This window comes from Cygnus olor, chromosome Z (assembly GCF_009769625.2).
Source record: "Cygnus olor isolate bCygOlo1 chromosome Z, bCygOlo1.pri.v2, whole genome shotgun sequence".
NCBI lineage: Eukaryota > Metazoa > Chordata > Aves > Anseriformes > Anatidae > Cygnus > Cygnus olor.
The window spans coordinates 10,787,963-10,811,626 of record NC_049198.1 but is presented as its reverse complement, the minus strand read 5'-3'; the positions used below and the strand labels follow the sequence as shown (position 1 = coordinate 10,811,626).

Genomic DNA, 23,664 nt, shown 5'->3' with positions numbered 1-23,664 from the left:
TCGCTGAGGGGGGACAGCCATACTGAGCACGTCCCTCACCCCATTATTGAGGGAATCCCTCACCCCGAAGCTAAAAATGTCCCTCAGCCCCTCACTGAAGATATCCCTCACTGAGGACATCCCCCACCCCATTACTGAGGGAATCCCCCACCCTATAGCTAAAAATCTCCCCCAGCCCCTCACTGAGGGCTCCCCTCACGCCCCCACCACAGGGACCCAAGAGGGGCGCACGGGGCCTCCCCACCCCGCCGCGCAGGGCCCCCAGCAGGTGCCGGCGGCCCCTTGCTGGGGGCTGCCCCCCGCCGCCGGCCTCCCGGGGGCGCCGCGGGTTCGAGTCCCGGTGCGGGGGGCGGCGGCGGCGGCTCACCTGGCCGTGCCGGGCGGCGGCAGACTTTGCCTCCAGCCTCTATAAAAGGTAACGGCGGCGTGAGTCAGGGCCGCCTCTTCCCCCGCCCGCTCTCACGTACGCGCGGCCGCCCGGGCAGCGCACGGAGCCGCCGTCCCGTCCCGTCCCGCAGCGCCCCGCACCGCCCCGCACCGCGCTCCCCGCCGGAGATGAGGCTGCGGGTCTCCCTCCCGGTCCCGATCCCGGTGCTGGTCCTGATCCTGGCCGCCACGGGCCGTGCCGCCGCCGGGCACGGGCACGACGACGAGGAGTCCCTGCACTCCGAGGAAAGAGGTGAGCCGGGGGTGCGGGGCTGCGAGGTGGGGGTCCCCGGCTGCACGGGGCACCCTCGTACGGGATTTAGGGTCCCCGATAGACGGGGCACCCCTGTGCTGAATTTAGGGTCCCCGACGCACAGGCTTCTCAGGGCGTGGAGCACCCCTGTGCCAGATTTAGGGTCCCTGACAGATGGGCACCCCTTATACATGGTGCACCTTTGTGCCGGATTTAGGGACCCCAATGCACGGGCACGCCAATGCACAGAGCACCCCTGTGCTGGATTTAGGGTCCCTGACTCACAGACACACCGACGCACAGAGCACCCCTATGCTGGATTTAGGGTCCCCGACGCACGTGTGCCCCGATGCACGGAGCACCCCTATGCCGGATTTAGGGTCCCCAGTGTTTGGAGCGGGGGTCCCCATTGCTGGCTGTAGGGGCTGCCGTGCCGCCCCCGTTAGGGGCCCCTGGTGGGTCCGTGCCTCTCCGGCATCGCACAGCCCCGCAGCCGCACGTCCCTGCCTTTGTCCCCGCTCCCGCCAACTCTAGTGCGGCCGCGACCCCCCGGCAGGAGCAGCCCTGTTCCCCCCCAGATCCCGTTCCCACCCACCTGGGGGGCTCAGGGCTCCCACCACAGGGTTTCAGCCTCCCAGAGGGACTGGTGCTATGGGGCAGGTGTGGGGCTGCCCCATAGCTGGGGATGGAGCATGGGGCTGGGTGCTGCTGGGTGCCTCCCCCCGCCCTTAGGGAGCTGTGTCCTGGGTGGCAGAGGGGGCTTCCAAGTTTTAGGGTCCCTCTTTTAGCGAAGGGAATGCTCGATCCCTTTGGTCTCAGTCCCTTTTCTGACCCGGAGGCTGTGGCGCTGCCAGCGTTCAGCAGGGATTTTGGGGCAGTGCCATGCCTTAGCTCGCCTGGGGCTGAGCACAGCGCGGGGACGTTCCTGTCCCAGTCTGGCCCGTGGGTTTGTGTTTCCCAGGCTCAGCCTCGTAGCGTGTCCTTGGTTTTGCCTCTGGTAAGAGTTGCCCTGACCTGTACGGGGACGGCTGCCATGCGGCACGGATCGGCGATTGTTTGGTGCCAGGAGCTGCTTTTGTTGCTGCGATGAATCACATTTCTCACCACAGCCTCGCCAGGCTGCGCGTGGGGACGGGGACGCGGATGCTCCTCGCCACAGAGATGAAGTAACTCCAGCTGCAGGGCAGGAGGGTGCCAGGAGCCGACTGCACGGGGATGGAACTGGGAAAAGGGCGCGGGTGGCGAACAGGCACCCCGGCTCCCCTGAAGGTCTGGCTGGAGCCCCATGGGGGTGTGGGGTTTGGTTGGGACCCAGGAATGCCCCAGCATGGTGCTGGAGCTGTGTGTCGCAGCAAGGTTGGCTCCTGTCCTCCTCCCAGCATGGGCACTGGGTATGGCCGGTGGCACCTGGCACAAGCTGCGGGTTGTCCTCGAGGCTGTCCAGCTCTGTGTCCCCTTCTTGCTCATCCCCGATGCCTTCTTCCTCTGGTGGAGCCCGTTTCTCCAGCTTAACCCACTTTCAGTTACCTCATTCCCCAGCCTCAAGCCCCACTCTGCCCCCTGGGATTCCCCATTTTTCTCCCTCCTGCTGGCACGGCCCTTTTTGCCCAGGGCCCTCCAGCTGTTTCCTTTTTCCCCAACACTCACCAAGGCCACTTGGGTTCACAGGGAGCAGGAACAAGCCGTGGTGATTCCTGCCCTGTGCCTCCCCCATACAAATAACTTGTTCCTCTGTGGGATGCTGGCTGCATCTCGGGGCCCCGCAGCCCCCCAGGAGCACAAAGAACAATCCCTGTGGCAACCTGAGCTGCCGGTGGCAGATTAAAGGCTGATCCCCAAGGCTTGCGGTTGGCCAGGGTTTATAAACACAAAAAGGAATTTAATGCAGACGGGCTCGGGCAGGATCAGTGCACGCAGTGGTTGGAAGGGCATGGGTGCTGCGTGGGGCTGTCTGGGGGGAAAAGCTGGGGCTGTGCTTGTAGGGCAGGGCTGGGGGCTTGCTGCTGTCCCGTCCTGCGGCGTGCAGAGGTTCCCTGTGGGATTTGGCAGGAGGGTGCTGCCCAGACGGCGTGCCAGCCCCAAACCCCGTGCCAGCTCTGTGCTCACTGCAGATAGGCTCAGGGAGCTGGCCGTGGGTAGCGTGAGCACGGCGGCACAGCCCATGTACCTTGATCGGGTTATTGCTTGCAAGGGAAAGGTGCCTGGATGTGTCTGCTAGGCTGGGATCTGTCTGCAGGGGCTGGTCGCTGCTTTGAGACTTTCCCTTTGTGCATCTCTGCGTATCCTGGTGCCCCCTGGCTCCCTGAGCACCAGGAACACCCCGCTGTCCTCCGCTCCGTGGTCCCCCAGCCTGGGACTGGTCCTCAGCAAGGCGGTCCTGCCATCATCCCACAGCCTTTGGCCAGGGGTTGGTTCAGGGCTGGGTGTGAGCAGAGGCTGTGGCAGGATCCCAGGGCTGCCTGTGGCTGAGCACGGGGCATCGTGTGCCCGGCCGATAAGGGAGCAGGATGTCTGAAGCTGTAAACTTCTCCTGTCGGAGCTCAAGGCGTGGAGGCACCGGACAGCCCTGCTGCCATCAGATGGCATCGGCGCGTGGCTGCCACCCCGCATTTGGGCATCCTCAGGTGCCCTGCAGGCTGCGCGTCCCCTGAATTGCAAACAGCTGAGGGCAGAAGGGGCATCCCCCTGTTTTCCCCCTATTGCCTGGCTCTGCCGAGGGTGCCTCTTGCTCTGCACAGTCAGCCACGGGTGTGTGGTCTGTGCCCACATCCCTGCAGCGTTTCCTGGGAGCAGCCTGCTGCTTCGGTGCGCTTCCCCTGCTGCTAGCAGCAGCCCCTGGTCCCGCTGGCTCCTCACCGTGCCCGAAGCTGCTCCTGCCCTCACCCCCAGGCTGCAGGACATGCGGAGCAGCACGCTGATAATGGCAGCGCCTGCCCGGGCTCGGCAGGAAAGTGTTGTTGGACGGTGTTGGATGTCAAGGAGCGAGCACCAGGATCCCAAAGTGGGAGGGAGTGAGCAAAGTGCACGTGTGTGTGTGTGGGGGGGGGGGGGGGGGGGGAGCACCGAAATGGGGAAACTGTGCTGATGTTGTGTTCCCCCCAGCTCAGGGAAGGGGGCGGGTTTGGTGCTAGGTGGGTGCAGAAGGGCTCCACGTGGCTGAGCACAAAGGCTTTTAGCGCCTGCAGACGCAGCCAGCTCCTGCTGGTGCCCTGTGTTTTTTCCCTGCTGGGACCCCACCGAGCAGTCCTCTCCTTGCTCACTCTCTCCCAGTGCACTCATCGAAGTGCTGGGCAGCAGCCGTGTTTCTGCTCCACTCCCCCCCCACACACACACACATTTTTGGGAGTGCTTTGCAGCCCCCGTGCATACTCGGGGTAGGGCAGGACGTGCAGAGAGCTGCAGCACCTCTGTTGTGGTGCGTGGCAGCGGTTTGGCGGTGAGGGGAGCTGGCCTCGCGCGGTGCTCGGAAGGAGAAGACGTGCTCCGGTGGGGAGCGTGGGAGGGAGGCTGAAATTATGCAAATCAGCGTTTGCGCAGGGCGGTGGGGTAACGTTCGTGACGAAGGGTCTGGAGAGTCACGGGGCTACGCCAGGGTGGGTGCTGAGGGCTTGATCCCACTGCCGGGCTGGGCTGGCCTCGGTGCTCCCCTACATCGCTCGGGGCGTGCACCGAGGGACCCGTCCCCAGTGCTGCGCCCAGCTCCATGGGTGGGGAAATGCTCTCAGGTGGCCTCGGTGCGTGGGTGGGTGCACGTGGGTGCTCAGGTACCAAGGGACCCCCGGGGGAATCTTGTACCCTGTCTGCAGCTGCAGCCTTCAGGCTGCTTGATCCCCGTTTCCCGATAGGGGCACGGAGGGGCTGCGAGCCCCTGCGGAGCCCCACCAGCCGCAGGAGCGAGCACGGGGACCTGGGAAGCCGGGGTGGGTGGCACGGTGCTGATGCAGCAGGGCAGGAGCCAGCACCGTGCTGTTGCTCAAACTTCAGGTGTCAAGGCAGAGTTCCTGGAGGTGAGCAGAAAAGCAGGGTGCCGGGGCAGGCTGTGCCGGTTGAGGCATGTGCAGCGCACGCAGGCATCGTGTGCCAGCCCCGGGCTGCCGCCTGTTACCTGCTCCAGGCCCGCCACCCTCGTGCTGCGGGAGGGGAATCCTGCCTGGCAAAGCTGCTGAAGCGCCTCTTGGGGGTCCCATCTGTGACCACTGCATCCCTGGCACAGAGTGCACACGCATTCCTGCCCTGTGCAGGCAGCTGCATCGTGCCCAGCCCTCTGCGTACACCTCCGGGAGCACCCCACACCTTGGGCGAGTGACTCCCGAGCCTCTGACGTGCTGCAGAGATATCACCACCATGCTGGAGGCAGCCCCGAGGGCTGTTCCCATATCCACGGCTCCGGCGTCCCCAAGCATCCGCGGCCACCAGGGCTGCGGCCGTGCCTGGCTCCTGGCTGGGAGGAGGGCAGGATCCCGCTGGGCTCGGGGCCCCGCATCAGCTGCCTGGGCCTGGGAAAGCGTGCCTCTTCCTTTCTCACCCGTGAGCTGGAATCCGCTCCTATTAATAGCAAGCGGCTGTCGGTGGCCGTTGTCAGTGGCAGGGCCGGGGACCAGCGCGGCACTTGTTGGCCCCTGCTGCACCCCATCCAGGCTAATGGGCGTTTGCCCTAATGAGGGATGGAGATGTCTGGGGAGTGGCCTGTGCCCTGGGGAGCTGAGGGAGCAGGGTGGGTGCTGGCCCCAAGCCTCTCCCACCCTCGCGTGCCGGGATGTGCCAGCTGGGGGTAGCAGCACCATGCCACCACGAGCACCCCGGCGAGAACAAGTCCGAGGAGGTGAATTACCTTTGTCTTGCTGCAGCTGGAAGAGCATGGGCACAGCCGCTCAGCGATGAAAGCCCGTATCTGTGATTTATTTTTTTCCCATTATAATGATGATAACAAAGTGTCGAGCCCCGGAGTTTCCCCTTGCGGTGATGCACGCAGACCTCCCTGCTGGGAGAAGGCAGTGCCCTCCGGGAGCATCCCCGGCCATGGGGCAGGAGGAGGAGGAGGAGGAGTGGGGAAGCGAAGGCTGGGAGGGAGCTGGGGGTGCAGTGGGAGCTCTGGGACCTGCTGCCGGGGCTGTGAGCACTGCCTGTCTGTGTTTGCTGCCAACCTTTCCCTTCCATTCATGCTCTTGTGGTTTTTTTTTTTTTTTTTTTTTCTCTCAAGGTCCTGGTGACAGCCACTGGAGCTATGAAGGTAAATACCCTGCAGTCACTCCTGCTTTCCCCCACCACCCAGCGCACGCTGGGCTCGAGCCAGCCGTGGTTAATGATTACAGGGCTCCTGTGCGCACTCAGCGGCTCGCCCTTCCCTCCTGCCTGACCCTGACGGTTCAGCGGTGCCCAAACCCGGGCACGGGTGGGCTGGAGAGCCCGGGGTGCTCCCATTTTGGGGGGGGGCAGCAGCAGCTCTGCTGGGGGATCCCCCAAACCCTCGTGTTGGGGTGCCCTTGGGGCCCGGCTCCCCCCCCGCCCCAGACGGGTGCTGGCCGCATCCTCTGCCAGGCTGGGCTCCCCAAGGCTGGACTTGCAGCCTGTGCTGGGACTTTGACCTGCCCAGGGATTAGCTTGTGTCTTCACCCCTGTCCTCTGTCCCCTTGAGAGGGGTGGGCTGGGGGACAACCCAGGCTCGTGCTGGCCCGAGAAGTGCTGGAAACAGCCCCCCGCAGTGCGAGGGGAGGTTTTGGGGACATCAGCCGTCCCTTTGTGGGGCTGCAGGGCACAGCTGCGGGCCGGCACCTTGCCACCTGTGGCTGCGGGCTCGCGTGGTCCTGGTGGCACCGTGCTCGAGGGGCTCACGTAGCAGTGGGAGAAGCAACAAGGCTGCGCCCGGCAGCAGCAAGCGTGTGACGAGCTGCAGGCTCCTCCGCCTGCCAAGTCCACTTGTAAATGATCTTCTCGCGCTCTTCCCAAACACCCCTAAAATAGACTTTTCTGGCAGCTCACCGCGCTCGGAGCCCTTTCGTGGCACAGCTGCACGCCGTCACGCGGCGGCAGGGAGCTGCTCCCGAGCTAGCTTGGTGGAAACCAAACCTGTGAGCGTGGTGCACTGCCCAAGCCGCGCCTGCCCGTTCCCTCCCACCCACCCCAATCCCCCCGGGGGTCTCCTCGCCTGGCTGGAATCCCCCCGGGGGTCTCCTCGCCTGGCTGGCCTCACCACTGCTGCCTCCCCGTTGCAGAACCAGAGCGCTGGGGCGAGCACTACTCGGCCTGCTTGGGCACCATGCAGTCTCCCATCAACATCGAGACGGAGAAGACCATCTTCAGCCCCCAGCTGCAGCCCATCCAGCTCTCCGGCTACAGCCTGCCCGCCAGCAAGAAGCTCAAGCTGAAGAACAACGGGCACACAGGTGGGTGCGAAAGGCACCGGCCTCTCCTGGCAGGACCAGGCTTCTCCGAAACCCTCCCCGTGGCTCTGGGAGGGCTTCGCTCGTGTCCTGTTCGAGGCTGCGAGGGGAACGTTGGGCTGCCAGGCTGGTACGGACCCAGGGGCTTTCCTGGCTGGAGGGGAGAAACCAGGAGATGGAGAGCTCACAACTCACTGCCTTTGGGTGGTGGCTTCGGGAATTTGTTATAATCCACGTTTCCTCTAAAAACATGCCCCTAATACTTCTGATGCAAGTTTGCAGCCGTTGTTTCCACTTTCAAAGGACTGGTTGGTCCCTGGTGTGACTTAGCCCTTAAGGTACCTACCCATCAGTCTTCCAGAACACAGCTTTGGCCAGCTTAAAGCCCGTGCTTCAAGATGCTATCTCAGGATCTTAAGGCACTTTAAGAAGTTGTTTATTTCCCTTTTCCAGTTTTAGAAGGGCTTTTTCTCCCAGTATCTGGCATGGTGAGACTGATACTGCGGTAATGTAAATGGATTCTGTTCCAACTTTTCTGGAGGACAAAAAACCTCTCCTTCCTGCCCTGCAGCTGGAGGTGGCAGCTCCTGGCTGCCACCAGGTCTTTCCAAGAGCACCTCGCTCATCCTGTGCGCGCCGGTGGTTGCCAGTTCCCAAGAAAAGCTGTTGGGGACAGCAACGTGTTGAAGGTGTGATAAGACGGCCCTGTGACCTGGTAGCTGGATGGAGTTGATGCAGCAAACTCGACCAGTCGGACTCGCTGCATGCCCAGAGCTTTATTTTATAGCCTCCCGCCCTGGCGTGCCTGCATAGCTGAACGGGTCGAGCTCAGTGGTTGCTATTTTAGACACCCTGGCATCTGGTGTTGCTTGGTGTTCAGAAAGCGCTCGTAACATTTTGGTCAAGAGGGCTGGGGGGGGTGAAGAAGTTTCTCGTCTGCTTATAAGATGCCTTTTTTTTTTTTTTTTTTTATTCTGGTGACTGCCAGACTTCTGTGATCGTTCTGAAAAGCCGGGATATTTGTGCTGTCACTCCTCCTTATACAACGCATACGCTGCACAAACTTTTGCGAGGGCCTGAAAATGACTCAGATAAATAATAGGAATGCCCTGATCTAGATATACAAAAGAAATGTTAAAGCAGATAAATCCCCAGGGAGGGAGCAGTGTCCCACTTCCTGTATTTGAGTTCTGTATCTCCGAGCCCGGTGGCAGGCGGCACAGGAGAGGACGAATGACTCATCACAGCTGCGTTGTGTTCCTGATCCCAAACCTGTGCCCTGGCTGGTGATGTGACTGACACTTCACCTACAGAGGGATGAGGGAGGAAAAGAGCTGACTTTAAAAACGAGAAGGTGCTGGGAAGGATAGAGCAGCCTTTCTCGGGGTCCGGGGATGCTCCTGGTGGCTTTGGTGCATGTCCCAGTAGCTCAGCCACCTTTTATTTTATTTTTTTTTTGCCACACCACTGCATGAGGGCTGGCTTTGCTAGGTGGGTATTTTGGACTTGGCCTTGGCCAAAAATTCAAATCCTTGAATTTTGTCTATCCTTGAATTTTGAATATCCTGCCTATCCTTGAACTTTGCCCATGGTCTCTTTATATTATCCTCGCATAGTGCATTAGCTGTTGGACAGCATCCAGCGTGGAGCTGCCCGGGGAGTCTCTGCAGAGGGGCTGCTCACTTTGAGCGCTTCCAGCTAAAGGAACAGCCGCTGTGATTTACTTACCGGGGTGTCCTACAACCCGAAGCTGAAAGCCAAACCCTGCTGCATTTGCACAGCGCTATCCATTGCCCCACCTGTAGCCTCATTAAAGATCAAAAGCGAGTATGTTTGCTGTCACCAGCTTCCACCAGCCCAGGGTGACTCTTTCCCTTAAGCCACCTCCTCTCCAAACCTGGGACAGACTGGACTCTGTATTTTACTGACCGACCTCTTCCTCCTGCCCTGCAGTTGTCCTGGAGCTGCCCGAGTCGCTGGCCATCACGGGCGGCTATGCCCAGCAGTACCGAGCCGTGCAGCTGCACCTGCACTGGGGATCCCCGACGACAGCCGGCTCCGAGCACACCGTTAATGGGAAGCGTTTTGCTGCGGAGGTGAGGAGCCCTCGTCCCCCTCGACCGTCCTCTCCCAGCGCTGGGCTGATGGAGCAGGAGTTTTCTCTGTACACAGCCTGCCCCGCCAGCTCCCGTCTGGTTTTACCCCTTTTTCTCTAGCTGCTGTCCTCCAGCCCTGCTCTCCAGGGCTGGTTTGCTGCCCATAAGCAAGGCAGCTCCCATGGGCAGCTGTTCATGCTTGCTTCTACCCATTGGCACGTGTTCTCTCCATCCCACCTGCACATTTACCCCTAGCAGAGATGCTCAGCATGGCTGTGTGCCTCTCCCAGCCCTTGCTATGGCCGGGGAGCCTCGGGGGGGTGTGCACCTCTTTGGTGTGCCCATCCTGCATCAGGGCTGTGTGTTTCCCTCCAGCTCCACGTGGTCCACTACAACACCAAGTACGACAGCTTCAAGGCGGCGATGGCCCAGCCGGATGGGCTGGCCGTGCTGGGAGCCTTCCTGGAGGTGAGTCCCAGAGCCCAGCCCTGGGCAAGGAGGGGTAGGAGTGGGGCTGGGGTGGGTGTCAGAGGTAGTTCTGGGGACAGGCAATGGTGCTGGTACCCCTGGGGAGGAGAGGAGAGGCAGCCCTGATGGGAAGTGGGGTCCAGCAGGACAGGGTGCCCCTCGCGGGCAGCCAAACCTCCCTTCACTGCTGTATTGCAGGTCGGGCCGAGGGAGAACCCATTCTACCAGGAAATACTCAAGTATCTCCACAAAATCCAAAGAGAAGGTGAGGCCGCCAGCAGGGAAACCCTGTGCAGTGGAGAGGAAGGGTGAATCCCCTGCCCTCTCCAGCACGCCGGGTGCATGCAGTAGGGTGGCGCGAGGCTGGGCTGGGCAATGCCCCAGGTCAGGCGTGCTCCGTGAGTCCCGCGCTGGTCCCGTTCCTCTCCTTGGGGCTGCCCTCACTCCCGTGCCTTCTCCTCCCAGATGAGGAAGTCCTGGTGCCCGGGTTCAACATCGCGGGCTTGCTGCCCGACAGCCTGCACCTCTATTTCCGCTACAACGGCTCCCTGACCACCCCTCCCTGCTTCCAGTCGGTGACGTGGACGGTCTTCAACCAGACCGTGATGCTCTCCCATGACCAGGTCTGTCGGGGCAGCACCCATGCCGGTCCCCGTGGATGCCGTGCGCCGGGGCTTTTTGGCTCCTGGCAGTGCGCATCCTGCTCTATTCACGCCCTTCTCCTCCCAGATCTTGGTGCTGGTGACAAGCCTGCAGTACGACCACGGCAAACCCCTGCAGAACAATTTTCGGCCGCCCCAGAGCCTGCACAAGCGGTGGGTGCTGGCGAGCTTCGAGCCCACCTTCTCCCGGGAGAGGCAGGTGCCCACGGGTAAGGAGCGGGCGAGCATCCTGGGGCTGCGCCCTGCTGCTGGGGTGCAGGGTGAGGAGCGGGGCTCTGCTTCCCTAAGGGGAATGCATTTTTTACCAGGGTTACCCTGGGTTTTGGAGCAGGGCTGGGGGCTGTCAGGCTGGGTTCTCACCACTCTGCTCGAGGACAAACAGAGGATGGTTCCCTCGGTGTGTCCTCGAAGCCCTTTCTGTCACCGGTGGTTTCCAGCTATGAGTAGAAGTTGCTGTTAGCCCTCAGGTGCGACTATCGCTCTGCATCACCGCGTCCGTGCCCCTTTTCAGTTCTCTGGGCTCACTTGGGGTTTTTTTCCCTGTCCAACATCCTGTTCCTTCTCCTTTCCGGTGGCGTTTGTCGCCTTGTGTCAAGGTGACTAATAGAAACAGCGCACAGGATGGGTCCCAGGCCCCGGGGGAATGCCTGGCTAACCGCACAGCGGCACGCCGCCTCCCCTCGCCACCCCACCTGCGGCCAGCTCGCTAAGGGCTGCAGGATTTAATCACCGTGGTCCTCGGCCTCACTCGCAGCCTCCCGGGCAGCACCACGGTGAATGGTTCACTGAAGCCCAGAGAGATAAAATCTACCGCATTTTCTTTGTCTGGAATATCACTTATCAAAGAAGGATATCGGGTTAGGCTGGCATGCTCTATCTTCGGTAAACCTGTTAGAAACACTATCGTGCTTTCCATTTACTGCCGAGCCTTTTCTTTTACCCCTTTCTGCAGAAGCTATTCCTCAGCAGGCGCTGGCAGAGGCGAGGGGGCGGAGGTGCAAATAAGCTCACCTCTTTTCTTCCGTTATTTGCTATTTCTATCAAACCACCCCCAAACAAAGCCCTTGGCCCTGGAGTCATGTGTCTGAATGCCGGGCTGGTGTCCCCGTGCTCCCGGATGAGGTTGCTGGTCCCCAGACCTTGCATGCACCAGGGTGGTGCAGCCTTCCCCGCTCCGCACTGCCCCGTGCACCGGTGGTGCCGGGTCCCGTCCCACCTCGCTTTCAGCTCTAGCTCCTTTGTCCACGCTTGTTGATTTTTCCCAAGCTGAGGGCTCAGGAAAGCTGCTCTGTGAGCCGCTGGATGCTGGCACCGATAGTGCCACCCGGCGCGCAATGCTGGAGCCGTACAGGTGATAATGCTGCTGTGGGAGAGCTGTGCTGCTGCGCTGGGTAAATATTGCCTGGCGCAGGATTTAGGGCACGGATAGGTGGTGTTAGGGCTGGCTGTCCCCACGTGGGGAGCAATGAGAGCAGCCCAGGTTTGGCAAAGCCCTGTGCTGGCACTTTCCTCCCCTCTGGGCCACCCGCCGGCTGTGCCATGTCTCCTGGGGGTGGTGGCAGCAGGTACGGGAAGTGCTGGCCCTGGGGAGGGTGCTGGGGGACACCCAGTGGGGATGGGGGGTCCTGGCAGCCCGGTGCTGAGCCTGGGGTTGGCAGCTATGGGGGGGGGGCGGGGCTGTTCTGCACCCACCCTGGGATCCCTGCAGCGAGCTCTCACACTTTTTTTTTTTTTTTTTTTTTCCCTCAGCGGGACAGACCAGCTCCTCCTTTCATGCAGGTAAGCTCAGCCGAGGCTGCTGGCTTCGTGTCCCCTCCAGCCCTGTGTCCCCACTGCCCCCTAAACCACCACCACCCACCCCATGACGTGCCTGTGCTGGGCTTGCAGGGGACGTGCTGGCTGTGGTCTTCGGGGTGCTCTTTGCCATCACGGCACTGGCCTTTGTGTTCTACGTCTACAAGCACCGCAGCCAGAACGCACGGTGAGTAGTGGGCAGAGCAGGGTCGGGGGCACGGCTGTGTCCCACCCCCCCCCCCCCGGTGCCCCTGCACGCAGCTGTATGGGAAACGAGCATTATGCAGCTGAGTTATCGGGGCCCCCCTATCTGCCTAACACCCTGCTCTTCGTCCCACACCAGGCTGGACTCGCCCACCAAATCCAAGGTCATCTACACGGCGGCCACCACCGAGAACACAGCGTGAGCCCCGCGGCTCAGCCCCATCCCCTCGCTCCTGCCCCCAGCTGGGGGGGCACCAGCCTCCCCCAGCTGCACGGACTGTTCACCTGGGGCAACACCCGGCCCCAGCAGATATTTTTGTTACAAAAAACGATAAAAACTTTAATAAAAAAGGCCAAAAAGCTATAAGAGCTTCCTGCGCCGCCGGCCACCTCTGCCGTTCCAGGACCAAGCGGCGGAGGGAGGCCGGACCCTTCCCATCGCAGAGCATCAGCCTCCGTCTGTGCCCCAGGCAGAGCTCCAGAGCAAGCAGCGCGGGGCTCCTTGCACAGCCTGGCCCTGCCCTTCAGCGCTCTGGGACTCCTTCCTCCTCTTATTTGTGCAAAGTGTTGGAAAAACAGCGCCGGGGCTTGGTAGGGCCGGGGCGCTGCAGAGGTGAAGGTAGCAGACCCTCTGCTTCCTTGCAGGCCCCCACCCTGCTGCTCTCGAGCTGCTGGCCCTGAAGGCTCTCGTGCAGCCCGAGCCAAGCCCTGGGGAGCATCGGGGCCCTGCTGCAGCCAAGAGCAACGGGCTAGGCAGGGGCGAGGCGAGGAAGCCATGGGAGGATGCCTCCACCCTGGTGGCAACCGAGGAGCGGACAAAGCACGCCCCCAGGGCTGGCACACACCCCACTCAGCTATGGTACTTATTTTTTTTTTTTATTGGTATAAAAGCCCACTGTAGACAAAGCCACCTTCTCAGCACTGAGCCCGTGGGCTGTTTCAATATCCCCATCTTGTAGCACAGCATCAGGGCCGGTGCCTGCCTGAAAATCCCCCTCTGGCCCCTGGAGAGGGCGATGATCCCCGGGGGCAGCCCCCAGCGCCCCTCCCCAGGCCGTGCTGGCACCAGCTGCAGGCTCGCTGGCCCATGGCCACCCACCAGGGCTGGTGGGATCCACCTGCCCACATCCCCTCCCACCACCCTCCGTCCCCAGCAGCTGCCCCCCCATGCCAGCCCCCCAACACCACCCCCGGGATGCCAGCTCACTGCAGTCCAGCGCTGGGGCCACGTCTTGCTGTGAGCAGGGAGTGAAGAGGTGGAGAGAGTAGCACCGCAGCGTTCAGCCCTGGCCCAGACGGCGCCTTGCAAAGCTGCTTCCTCCACCCCAGGTGTCCCCCAGCGGCACAGGGGACAACGGGGCATCTTCTGCGCCGGGGGGAGAAGCGAGGGGGTTCCTTGGGATCAGTCCGAGGAAGGATTCTTCCCAGGCAGGATAACTCGGGGCCAGCAAAGCCAAGTCCCGCAGGCTGAGCTGTCCCCAGAGGGGCAGAGGAGCAGGCCAGCCCCAGTGCCACTTGTCCGCTGGGTGCTGCAGCTGGGTGGCGGTACCTGCCCCTCCGGGGCTGGCCGGGGTCCCCCATTCCAAGAGAAAATGTATTGCAGAGGAGGCGAGTGCCGATCTTGCCGCCGAGACGGAGGGGAGGGCAGGGGCAGGTGGGGACGGGAGCGTCCTGCGGGGCCTCAGGATGCCAGCTGGGGGCTGGCTCCACTCTGTGAACCTGCAGGATCCAAGCCAGGGGGTGGAGATTTTCACCAAATATCATACCCCAACCACTTCCCCCTAAGAGACAACCCCAGGGTCTCCTCCTGTCCCGTAGGAGAGGGAGTCACCTCCTTGCCTCATCCCCCAAGAGACCCTTTCCCCAACCCAGGACCCAGCACCCAAAGGGACACAGAGTGTCCCCAGGACCCAAAGGGTCCCCTGTCCCAGTTTCTGAGCAGGACTTACAGAGCAGAAAGCGACGCAGGTTCTGGGCAGAGCCCCCCGAGAGCAGGTAAGCCCAGACAGCAGCAGCGGCCATCAGCAGGTAGGAGGGCACCAGGCTGCCCACGTACAGCGGGTTCCAAAACGTCTTGGGGGAGAAGCAGAAAAGGGAAACGGTGAGCAGGGTCTCCCACAGCCCCGCTGCTGTACACAGCCATCGTGTCCCCCTTCCTCTCGGTTCCAGTGGTGTGGCAGCTCTGGTGAGGGGCTGGGACAGGATGGGGACGTGTGGCAGTGTCACCGCCCTCCACCCTGAAGAGTCAGTCCCTGCTTGAGCAGATGACCACCAGCAGTCCCTCCCCACCTCGGCCATTCTGGGATTCAGTGGAGTGGGGCAGGGGAAAACCAGCTCCAGGACCTGGTTCATGAAGGGCACAGCCCAAGGGGGACTGGTTGCAATTCCCCAAACACCAAGAGTGCTGGTGGTGCCCCAGGCTGCTCCTCTACAGGCACGGGGACCAGCACACCCCCAGCCATCCCTGGAGGCAGCACAGAGCTCTGCTCCCAGCCACTCACCGACCCCGACACCGCAAGGTGCATGACGACGACGGCCGCGATCTCCCACCAGCGCCGGTTCTCGCAGCCGTGGAAAAATAGGATGCCCCAGAAGGTGTGCAGGAAGATCAACACCATGGTCATGAAGGCTGCGGGGAGCAAAAGCGGGGGGTCACCAGGGAGCCACTGGCCCTGCAGGCTCGGGGAGGATGGGGAGGAGCAGGGACAGGGTGCGGGGGCACTGATGGTCTGGAGAGGAGCAGGGAGGGGCACAGGGGACAGGGTATGGCAGAGGGGGGCTGCAAGGGGCTACGATGCCTACGGGGAGCAGGAGCCCTCGTGATGCAGCAGGGATGTGGGCAAGGGGCACGATCCCATTCCTCACCTGAGGTCAGGAAGTAGAGCTGCGAGTCCCCGTGGATGCCCACGGTGCCCGGTCCCAGCGCGTCCGCCAGGAGGTTGATCATGGAGAAGGCGCCGCTCATGAGGCCGAAGCCCACGCCAGCCACTGCCGGGACAGAGAGGCCGTGACACCCCAAACCCATGGTCCCCCCACCCCAGGCACCTCCCAAACCCCATCAGACCTGGGTACCCCCCTCCCCTGGGCCCCGCGTGGCACTCACCGTATGCCATTTGCTGGATGGAGATGGGGGAGCAGCCGTCCTCGCTGAGGGCCACCAGCCCCTCGATGGCCTTCCTGCAGGGAAAAGTGTGGTGGGGCATGGCATGGACCGGGCAGGGAGATCCCCACCAGCCCACCCTCCTCAGGGCCACCCCAAAAGGGTGCAGCCGGGTCTCCGGCAGGCACCTGGCTTCTTGCTCAATAATGCCGCCGTTGATTAATGGATCTACGGGCACTTTGCGCACCACTACACCACGGCAGGGAGCGGTTAGGGCTCGGCTGACAGCCCCCGGAGTGCTGACTGGGCATGGCAGGAGCACTGCTGCCACGGCTGCAAAAACACACCGCGGGGACCTCCTCGGGCCACCGGCACGGGAGTGAGGCCACATCAGGTACTCGTTCGGCTTTGGGCCCCTCAGTACAAGGACATCGAGGCCCAGGAGCGTGCCCAGAGAAGGGCTACGAAGCTGGTGAGGGGCCTGGAGCACAAGTCCTGTGAGGAGCGGCTGAGGGCACTGGGGGTGCTCAGTCTGGAGAAGAGGAGGCTCAGGGGAGACCGTATGGCTTTCTACAACGGCCTGAAAGGAAGGTGTGGGGAGCTGGGGGTCGGCCTCTTCTCGCAGGTAACTAGCGATAGGACAAGAGGGAAGGGCCTCAAGTTGCACCAGGGAGGTTCAGGTTGGCAATGAGGAGCCATTTCTTCTCGGAAAGAGCGGTCAGGCACTGGGACGGGCTGCCCAGGGGGGTGGTGGAGTCACCGTCCCTGGGGGTGTTCAAGGAACGGTTGGACGTGGTGCTTAGGGACAGGGCTTAGTGGGTGACATTGGCGGTTGGACCAGATGATCTTGGAGGGCTTTTCCAACCCTAATGACTCTGTGATTCTAATCCAACCCCACAGACCAGCTGTAGGGGCTTGTCGGGATGTCGCAGACCCAGCAGCAGCACCCCCGGCTGCAGAAAACATCCCTAGGGCATGCACGCAGCTGGGAGAGTGAACCTATTTTTTATTTTTTTTTAGAAAATGAAAAAAAAAAAAAAAAAAAAAAAACCCACAGGGGGTGCAGAGAGCAGCCCAAAAAAAGCTAGAAAAACGGACTGCGGGGGGAGAGGCCGGCATCACCGGGGCTCTGCAGGACGGGAGCAGGGCTGGCGCCGGCGGCTGCGGCGTGGAGCTCTGCCACCCTCTGCCTGCGTGCCGCAGTGCTGCCGCCCTCCTCACACCGCCACCGCGGGCCCGGGACCAGACTTTGCCCCGGCGCGGGGCACCGTGCCGCACCGAGCACACCCCCCACCCCACCCCCCCCCCGCCCCCGCACCTGAGCAGCTTGTAGTAGAGGAAGCGGAAGGCCTCCTGCAGCAGCACCGAGAACATCACCCCGAAGATCAGCAGCCCCCTCTGCAGCGCCTCGTCGCGCGGGTCGCTGGCCTTCACCGCGATGAACCAGATGAGGGAGGACAGCAGCAGCGACACCAGCCAGAAGAACGCCCTGCGGGGCACGGCGAGCCCGTCACGGGGCCGGTACCGGGGCCCGGACCTTGATGTGCCCTGGTGGTGCCCGTGATGGTACCGGTGCCCCGCTACCGGTGCCACCGTGAGCACCGGTGGTGCCCGTGATGGTACCGGTGCCCCGCTACCGGTGCCACCGTGAGCACCGGTGGTGCCCGTGATGGTACCGGTGCCCCGCTACCGGTGCCACCATCAGTACCGGTGGTCGTGTTATGCCCATGACTGCACCGGTGCCCATACCAGTGCCCGGTACCGGTACCAGTATGGGTGCCGGTGGCCCTGCAGCACTCACAGCAGTGCGGGTACCGGTGGCCGTGCCCGTGCCCACACCGGTGCGGGTGCAGTACCCAGCCGTGCCCACCCGTACCGGTGCCGCCACCCTTCCCACACCGGTACCGGTACCGGTGCCCACCCCAGCACCCACCAGCACCATACCCACACCGGTACCGGCCGCAGCACCGTGCCCCCGGGCTGGGTGCCGCCACCCGCAGCACCGCCAATGCCCGTCGCGGTGCCGGTGCCGGTCCCGGTGCCCGCCACCCCCCCCGGTGCGGCGGTACCGGCACTGACCCAGCAATGAGGATGATGATGCGCAGCGGGTCGCGGGCGATGGTGAAGAGGAAGAGGCTGAGCGCGGGCCCGAAGGCGATGAAGGTGCACCCGAAGAAGACGGCGAGCGTCATGGCGGCGGTACCGGTACCGGTACCGGTACCGGGGGGCACCGGGGGCACCGGGCACGGCTCGGCACCGGACGGGACCGCGGGGACCCGGCTGCACCCGGCCCGCGCCCCCCGCCCTTCCGGGGCCGCCTGACGTCACCCGCCGCCTGCGCGCGCCGCCGCCGCCGGGTCCGGAAGAGCGGCGCTGGGCGGGGCCCGCACCGGGGAGCGGGGGCGGGGAACCGGGAGGGGCGTGGCCTTGTGGGGGGGGCGTGGTCTGGGGCGAGGGCGGGGCATCGCTGCAGGCGGGGGTTGCTAAGGGGAAGGGGGTGCGCTGAGGGGCGTGGTCTGCACGGAGGGGGGGCGTGGTTTGGTGTGTTGGGGGCGTGGTCTGTTCGGGTGGGGCGTGGTCTGATCGGACGGGCGTGGTCTCGTCGGAGGGGCGTGGTCTCGTCGGAGGGGGCGTGGTCTGTTCGGAGGGGCGCGGTGTATCCTAAGAGGCGTGGTCTGGTCTAAGGGGAGTGGCCCGACCACGGCCGCCTGGTCTACCCGGAGCCGGTCGTGGCGGTGTCATGGCGGAGGCCTCCTCGCCGTGTCGGGGCTGACCCGCGGGGGTCCCCGGGGGGGCGGCCGGGGGTGGTCTCGGCAAGGCGCTGCAGCTGGGTGTAGTGCATAAAGGGGACTGCAGGAGAGCTGGGGAGGGACTGTGTGCCAGGGGTGGTGATAGGACAAGGGGGAACGGCTTTAAGATAAAAGAGGGGAGATTTAGGTTAGATATTTGGAAGAAATTCTTCACTCAGAGGGCGGTGAGGCCCTGGCATGGGCTGCCAGAGAAGCTGTGGCTGCCCCATCCCTGGCGGTGCCCAAGGCCAGGCTGGGTGGGGCTTTGGGCAGCCTGGGCTGGTGGGAGGTGTCCCTGCCCATGGCAGGGGCTGCAACTGGGTGGTCTTTAAGCTCCCTTCCAACCCAACCCATTCTGGGATTCCATGGTTTGGAATCGTACAATTGGAGTTGGATGATCTTTAAGGTCCCTTCCAACCCAAAACACTCTGTGATTCCATGGTCGTTGGGCTGTCAGGCCCAGGTCAGCACATCCAGAGACGCAGCAGGACAGATACCCAGGGTGACATGGCAGGGACGCAGCCCCCAGCTGACACCTCTCCATCGCCAGCCTCCAGCGGCTCCCTGCTCCCTGTAGAGCAAGGGGCAGCAGAGGGCGGAGGGAAGGCGGCGCGGAGCCGGGCCCTGGGGGGTCGGCTGGTGGCCTTGGTGTTCCCATCACCGGCAACAACCGCCAGGGCCTCGCAGAAATGAGTTCAGAGGTGAAGGAGGATCTGGCGGAGGGATGTAAATGGTTAAACAGGCCAATGCGATCAAGGAGGCTGGAATGGGGAAAAGTACTGGGTGTGAAAGGGCTCTTTGTCCCGGCAGGAAGGCGAGGGACGCCCAGGAGTTGGGCACTGGGGACGCGCCCTGATAGGGAGGCCGGGCAGGCCTGTTTGCAGGGCAGGGTGCTCTGGTGGCTTTGCCCTCTTGTTCCTTTTACAGCCGGACGAATCCACTCCAGGGAGGCACTTTGACCAACCACCAGCTCAACACAGTGACGTGCTGAAGGGAAATGGCAGACCTGACAAGAAACCCCAACCCTTGCACAGGACAAGCTCAGCCAGGCGGGAGAGCACCGTCCTTCTCCTCCAGCGCATCCTGGGATGTGACAACCCGAGGGAGAATGAGCCCTGAGGCACAGAGCAGTGAGGGGAGCCCTTTGCTGCACAACCAAAAGTCTTCAGAGCTCCAAACGTGATTTGGGGGCCAGGGGGAGGGCAGGAGGCCAGATGCACCTGGGCAGGAAAGAGCTGCCATCTCTCCATCCTCTCCCGAGCTGAGGGGCGCAGCAAATAAAGGAAAGCAGTCAGGGAAAGCTCTCCCTGACACTCGCTGGGGTGATGGCCTGGCCCAGCGAGGGGTCAGCGTGAATCAATGTTTCCTGGCCGCCTGAGGCTGTGCTGCCAGGGGGATATCCGCCGGGTAGTGCAGGACAGCAGGGCTCCCTGTAAGCCGTGGAGGGGCCCGGAGCAGAGGGCAGGGCTAGATCGCAGCTCTGGGCATCCCCAGGGAGCCCGCCCCTTCTTAGTGACAGCGGTGAGGCACATCCTGCCACTCTCCTCTTTGTGTTGGAGAAAATACAACAGAGCAGGAGGAAACTTCCTGAGCGCGCTGGGAATTGGTCGCCTGCCATGTTAGTGTCTGCTAGTTTATACAGCTGTCCCTCGGGCAGCCGGTAATAGAGAATGCAACGAGTACGTGGGGTGAGCAGCTCCGGACCTGGAGAAGACCTGGTAAGTAACAGCGTGTGCACGTGTGTGGTCACACACTTGTACGTGTGCTCAGGTGGCATCATTAGCATGGGCCATGGAGCAGAGGCAATGGATAAGCCGAAGGCCATGTGGCTTCCCCAAGTGCCCAGCAGATGGAAGGGGGACACGCTAGTGACATCCCTCTGCCGCTGTGTGCTTGAGGAGGATGCTCATTTTGGGCTGAGCTTGGGACTTTAAGGTTTCCTGTGCATCCTAGGGAATTGCTGTCAGTCCCATCCCAAGGCCAAGGACGTCCTTGTGACTGCTGTACCTGCCCCACAGCAAGGTCCCTGCAGAACAATCCCGTGTCTCCCAGTGCCTGCACCCACCCACAAGGACCAAGTGCACCCGTCCTTCTTGTCAAACTGCTTTAATATTTGGACATGAAGACGGGACAGAGCCGTTCGGGCTGTGCACAGACAAGACGCCCCCCGAGCCACGGTGTAAGGCTGCAGGGCTTCCCTTCTCAACGGATGTGTGGATTTGGCCAAGGCGCAGTTCAGCTGATGACATCCTGAGCGTGCCAGTGGGGTGCACGTGTGGGGTAGGGAAGAGGGGCGGGGGCTCCCCAGGCAGCTCAGAGGTTGTTCAGCTCCAGCAAGGTCTGGTCCAGGACCTGGTGGATGCCCACGTTCTCCTCTTTGGCACTGGCCAGACTCTCTGTGAACACAAGGGACACCCAGCCACGCACACAGACACGGCACAGGCGTACCCAGCCGGACCCACGCACACCACGCCAGGCACAGACACACGCACACGGACACAGCTCAGTATGAGCAGCCCCAGCACCAGCAGGGATGAGCCCAGCCCCTCCACGACCCCTGGGGGGTCAGCCAGCCCCCTCTCTTCAGCTTCTCCATCCTCCCGCTGCACCCCGTAACCCTTGGCCTGCCCCTCCGTGGTGCGGGTACCGCCACCGCGGCCCCATCTCTCCCCATCCTGCCGTCCCCACCGGCACGTGCACGAACCCTTGAAAGAGGAGAGCCAGCGCCTGCGGCACGAGCCATGTGCTCCGTGAAGAAGAGGAGTGAGACAGCAGCCCAGGAGGGCGGGCAGAGAGGACAGCAGAGAAGGAGCAGAGATAACGAGGCTGCAGGGACGAGCTCCGACGGGCAGCCCACTGCCGGGGCAGCCTCCTCCGGTGCTGGCTTCCAGATGACATCCCCCTTCCCTTTAGAGATAGGGGTGGGGGGACTGTGTCCACCCTGTGCCCTGTGGGGACCCCACTCCAAGGGCCTCCTCCTTGCGTGTTTTGGGGTGACCGGAGGGAGGGGGACGCAGCGACACAAGTCTCCACATCCCTCCCCAGCAGGGCCAGGCTGATGCCAGGGGACAGCCACCACCGTGTGGGCATCCCAGGACATGGTAAAACCCCTCATCCCTCTCCCCCCCCCCAAAAAAATCAGCTCCCCAGGGGCTCCCTGTCCCCCCCAGCAGGGCGGTTATCCCAGTGGGGAGCGGGCAGGGGCTCCCAGCCCCAAACCAGCCTGGCCAAAAGGGGGCAGGGGGGCAGTCGGGGCTGGGGGCGCCCCGTGGGTGGGAGGCTGTGCTGGGGCTGGAGCTGCCTTAGCTCAGTTGTTAAGTTCAGTAAGGATGACCCGCAGCTCGTTAGTGAGAACGCGGTTTTTCTCGGCCTCCTGCCGGGAGCGCTCTAGAGAAAACGGAGACGTCAGCGCAGCAAAGAGGAGAGAGAGAGAAAAGAGAGTTAGTGAAAAGAGACAGTGCTGCCTGCAAGAGCCACTGGTGGGCACTGGGGACCAGTGGGGACGGCGGGAGGAGGCAGCCGGTCCTGGGACCGTCAATTCTGAGTTTTGGGACAGGGTAGGATGCTGAGGGGTGAGGACTGGGGACCCATTTAGGGCCAGGAATTGCTGCCGCGCAGTAGGGACAGCCCTGTTGGCACGAGAGGGAGATGGAGGAGACGTCGGGGCTGTGAGAGGTTGTCGTGGTGTCCGGGAGTGAGGATGGGGAACGGACAGGACCAGGTCTAACCCTACTAATTCAGGCCGAAAGAGCGATGGAGGACGTCTTGGAAGGTGGCAGAAGATGAGGAAAGCTGTGTCCGAGAGCCGGGGGCGGTGGGGGACGTCCCCGGGCTGAGGCACAAAGGGGCTCAGCTGCGGGGTCCCCGCGGCCACCTCGCGCCCCCGGCTGCCGGCGTGAGAGAGCAGGCAATGAGGGGTGAGCGTGGGGAGCCAGAGCAGCATGAAGAAAACGAGGGAGAAACCAAGGAGAGAAAACGCTTTATTGAGACCAACTCGGTGACCCGGAGGGACAGAACAGAAAAGAAAAAGTCATGAAATGCAAACTGAAGAGCGATGTGCAAAGGAAGGAGGGGAGCGGGGAGGGCAGCTGGGGGGGGGTGGGAACCGGGGGCTGCCTGCCTGGGGACGGACACCCCTCGTCCCCTTGGGGCTGGAGCCCACCTCTCCTCGGAGGTGCTGCTTCTCCTGGACGTGTCCCCCCACCCTGGGCTTGGCAAGCAGCACCAGGGCAGCTTTGCTGGGGGGATGCAGGGTCCCCGGTGCTCACGCTGCCGGTACGTGGGGGCTGCTCCCCTTTCCCCCAAGCACCCCGTAGCGCCTACGCCTTGCTTTCCCCCAAGAGAAGGACACTGCGGGGACCCCCCGGGCCGGCCCCTGTGACCACCAGCCGCGGGCCGGGAAGGACAGAGAGGGGACAGGGAGGGCAGGGGGAGCGGTGGGGGGGCCGGGCAGGCAAGTGGCCGAGCTGGGGAGGTGGTGGGGGGGATGCAGGCGAGGATGGAGGTGGGGGGGGGGAGTGCGGTGCTGGTGCCGGTCGGAGGGGCTCAGAGGGAGGTGATGTCGTTAAGCGCATTGTCCAGCTCCTCGCTGATGGCTTTGTACTTCATCTTCTGCGCATACACTTCGTCTGCAGGCGGGGGGGGGACCGAAGGGGGGGGCGGGCGGTGGAGCGGGGAGGGGGCGAGTGGCAGAGAGAGAGAGAGTGGCGGTGAGCGGGGGACGGGGGCGTGCGGGTACGGCACCGGGCACAGGCGGCGTGGATGCGGCCCTATTCCCCTCCCACGGACCCCAAAACCCCCACGGCATCCCAGCCTCCCCCCCTACCCACCCCCTGCACGGGGACCCCCCCACCTCGGCTCGCCCATGGGGTGCTTTGGCCTCAGCCCGGCCAGCCCCCCCCTCCCCTTCCCCAGGGACACGTCCTGTCCCGTTCTCCCCATGAAAAAGGGGCAGGAGGCGGCGGGGACGTTTTACCTTCCAAGTCGTCGATGGTTTTCTCCAGCTTCGCCACAGACCGCTCGGCAAACTCTGCCCGGGTCTCCGCCTGCGGGAGAGGCCGAGTGTGATGGGGACGCCCCTAAACCCGCACCCCGAAACTGCCCCGCACCCCGAAACTGCCCCGTCTGCATCTCCCGCGCCTGGGCTCCTTGGAGGTGCCGAGCACCTGGATTAGCCTCCACGCCTGGGAGGTGAGGGATTATTTTCCTTGCTGCCCGTATGTGTCCTGGGAGCACCCCCGGGGACCCAAACCGAGCCTTACCTCCTTCAGTTTTTCCCCTAGGAGCTTGATTTCCTCCTCGTACTTGTCCTCCTTGGTGGAATACTGCGGGGACACAGAGGTACGTCCGTGAGCCCCGTGGGACGCCTCCCGTCACCCTTCACCCCCCCGAGGGACCCCGTCCCCCCCCAGCCCCAAGCTCTGTGCCCAGCCCCAGCAGCCCCTACCTTGTCGGCCTGGGCCTCCAGGGACTTCAAGTTGTTGGTGACAATT

At 63.2% G+C, this 23,664-nt stretch overlaps 3 protein-coding genes across 4 annotated transcripts in view; 1 reads left to right on the top strand and 2 right to left on the bottom strand.

Moving 5' to 3' along the window:
* Nucleotides 1-342: 342 nt before the first annotated feature.
* Nucleotides 343-13,006, top strand: CA9 (carbonic anhydrase 9). The gene is made up of 11 exons (XM_040541549.1): nucleotides 343-679; nucleotides 5,880-5,909; nucleotides 6,892-7,062; nucleotides 9,013-9,155; nucleotides 9,531-9,623; nucleotides 9,822-9,888; nucleotides 10,089-10,246; nucleotides 10,353-10,494; nucleotides 12,035-12,064; nucleotides 12,173-12,266; nucleotides 12,423-13,006. The coding sequence occupies exons 1-11, from the start codon at nucleotides 556-558 to the stop codon at nucleotides 12,484-12,486; spliced, it is 1,116 nt and encodes a 371-aa protein (XP_040397483.1). The 5' UTR covers nucleotides 343-555; the 3' UTR covers nucleotides 12,487-13,006.
* Nucleotides 13,007-13,140: 134 nt separating this feature from the next.
* LOC121062009 (gamma-secretase subunit Aph-1b-like) lies at nucleotides 13,141-17,724 on the bottom strand. 2 transcript variants are annotated; one of them, XM_040541547.1, is made up of 7 exons: nucleotides 17,463-17,718; nucleotides 16,702-16,872; nucleotides 15,387-15,460; nucleotides 15,149-15,271; nucleotides 14,785-14,912; nucleotides 14,233-14,356; nucleotides 13,141-14,002 (listed from the first exon to the last, which is right to left on the bottom strand). In XM_040541547.1, exons 1-7 carry the CDS (start codon nucleotides 17,573-17,575, stop codon nucleotides 13,965-13,967), a joined length of 771 nt encoding a protein of 256 aa, XP_040397481.1. In that variant the 5' UTR covers nucleotides 17,576-17,718; the 3' UTR covers nucleotides 13,141-13,964. The 2 variants fall into 2 exon arrangements, with proteins under 2 accessions (XP_040397481.1, XP_040397480.1); XM_040541546.1 differs by having other exon boundaries at nucleotides 15,149-15,460; nucleotides 17,463-17,724.
* Nucleotides 17,725-20,262: 2,538 nt separating this feature from the next.
* GBA2 (glucosylceramidase beta 2) overlaps nucleotides 20,263-23,664 on the bottom strand; it is a 75,871-nt gene continuing 72,469 nt past the window's right edge. The window contains exons 13-15 of the mRNA XM_040541095.1: nucleotides 23,434-23,546; nucleotides 23,148-23,217; nucleotides 20,263-20,568 (exon numbers count right to left, since the gene is read on the bottom strand). Coding sequence (XP_040397029.1) covers nucleotides 20,486-20,568; nucleotides 23,148-23,217; nucleotides 23,434-23,546 — 266 coding nt within the window. The 3' untranslated portion in view covers nucleotides 20,263-20,485. The remainder of the gene's footprint in view (nucleotides 20,569-23,147; nucleotides 23,218-23,433; nucleotides 23,547-23,664) is intronic.

What these genes read in the sequence shown, in the direction of transcription:
- CA9 (XM_040541549.1), top strand. Translation starts at nt 556, where the DNA reads ATGAGGCTGCGGGTCTCCCTCCCGGTCCCGATCCCGGTGCTGGTCCTG. An exon ending in CCTGCACTCCGAGGAAAGAG is followed by an intron (nt 680 to 5,879) that starts GTGAGCCGGGGG and finishes TTTTCTCTCAAG; the next exon opens with GTCCTGGTGACAGCCACTGG. An exon ending in CCACAAAATCCAAAGAGAAG is followed by an intron (nt 9,889 to 10,088) that starts GTGAGGCCGCCA and finishes TTCTCCTCCCAG; the next exon opens with ATGAGGAAGTCCTGGTGCCC.
- LOC121062009 (XM_040541546.1), bottom strand. Translation starts at nt 17,575, where the DNA reads ATGACGCTCGCCGTCTTCTTCGGGTGCACCTTCATCGCCTTCGGGCCC. An exon ending in ATCATCATCCTCATTGCTGG is followed by an intron (nt 16,873 to 17,462) that starts GTCAGTGCCGGT and finishes CGTGCCCCGCAG; the next exon opens with GGCGTTCTTCTGGCTGGTGT. An exon ending in ACCTTGCGGTGTCGGGGTCG is followed by an intron (nt 14,357 to 14,784) that starts GTGAGTGGCTGG and finishes TTCTCCCCCAAG; the next exon opens with ACGTTTTGGAACCCGCTGTA.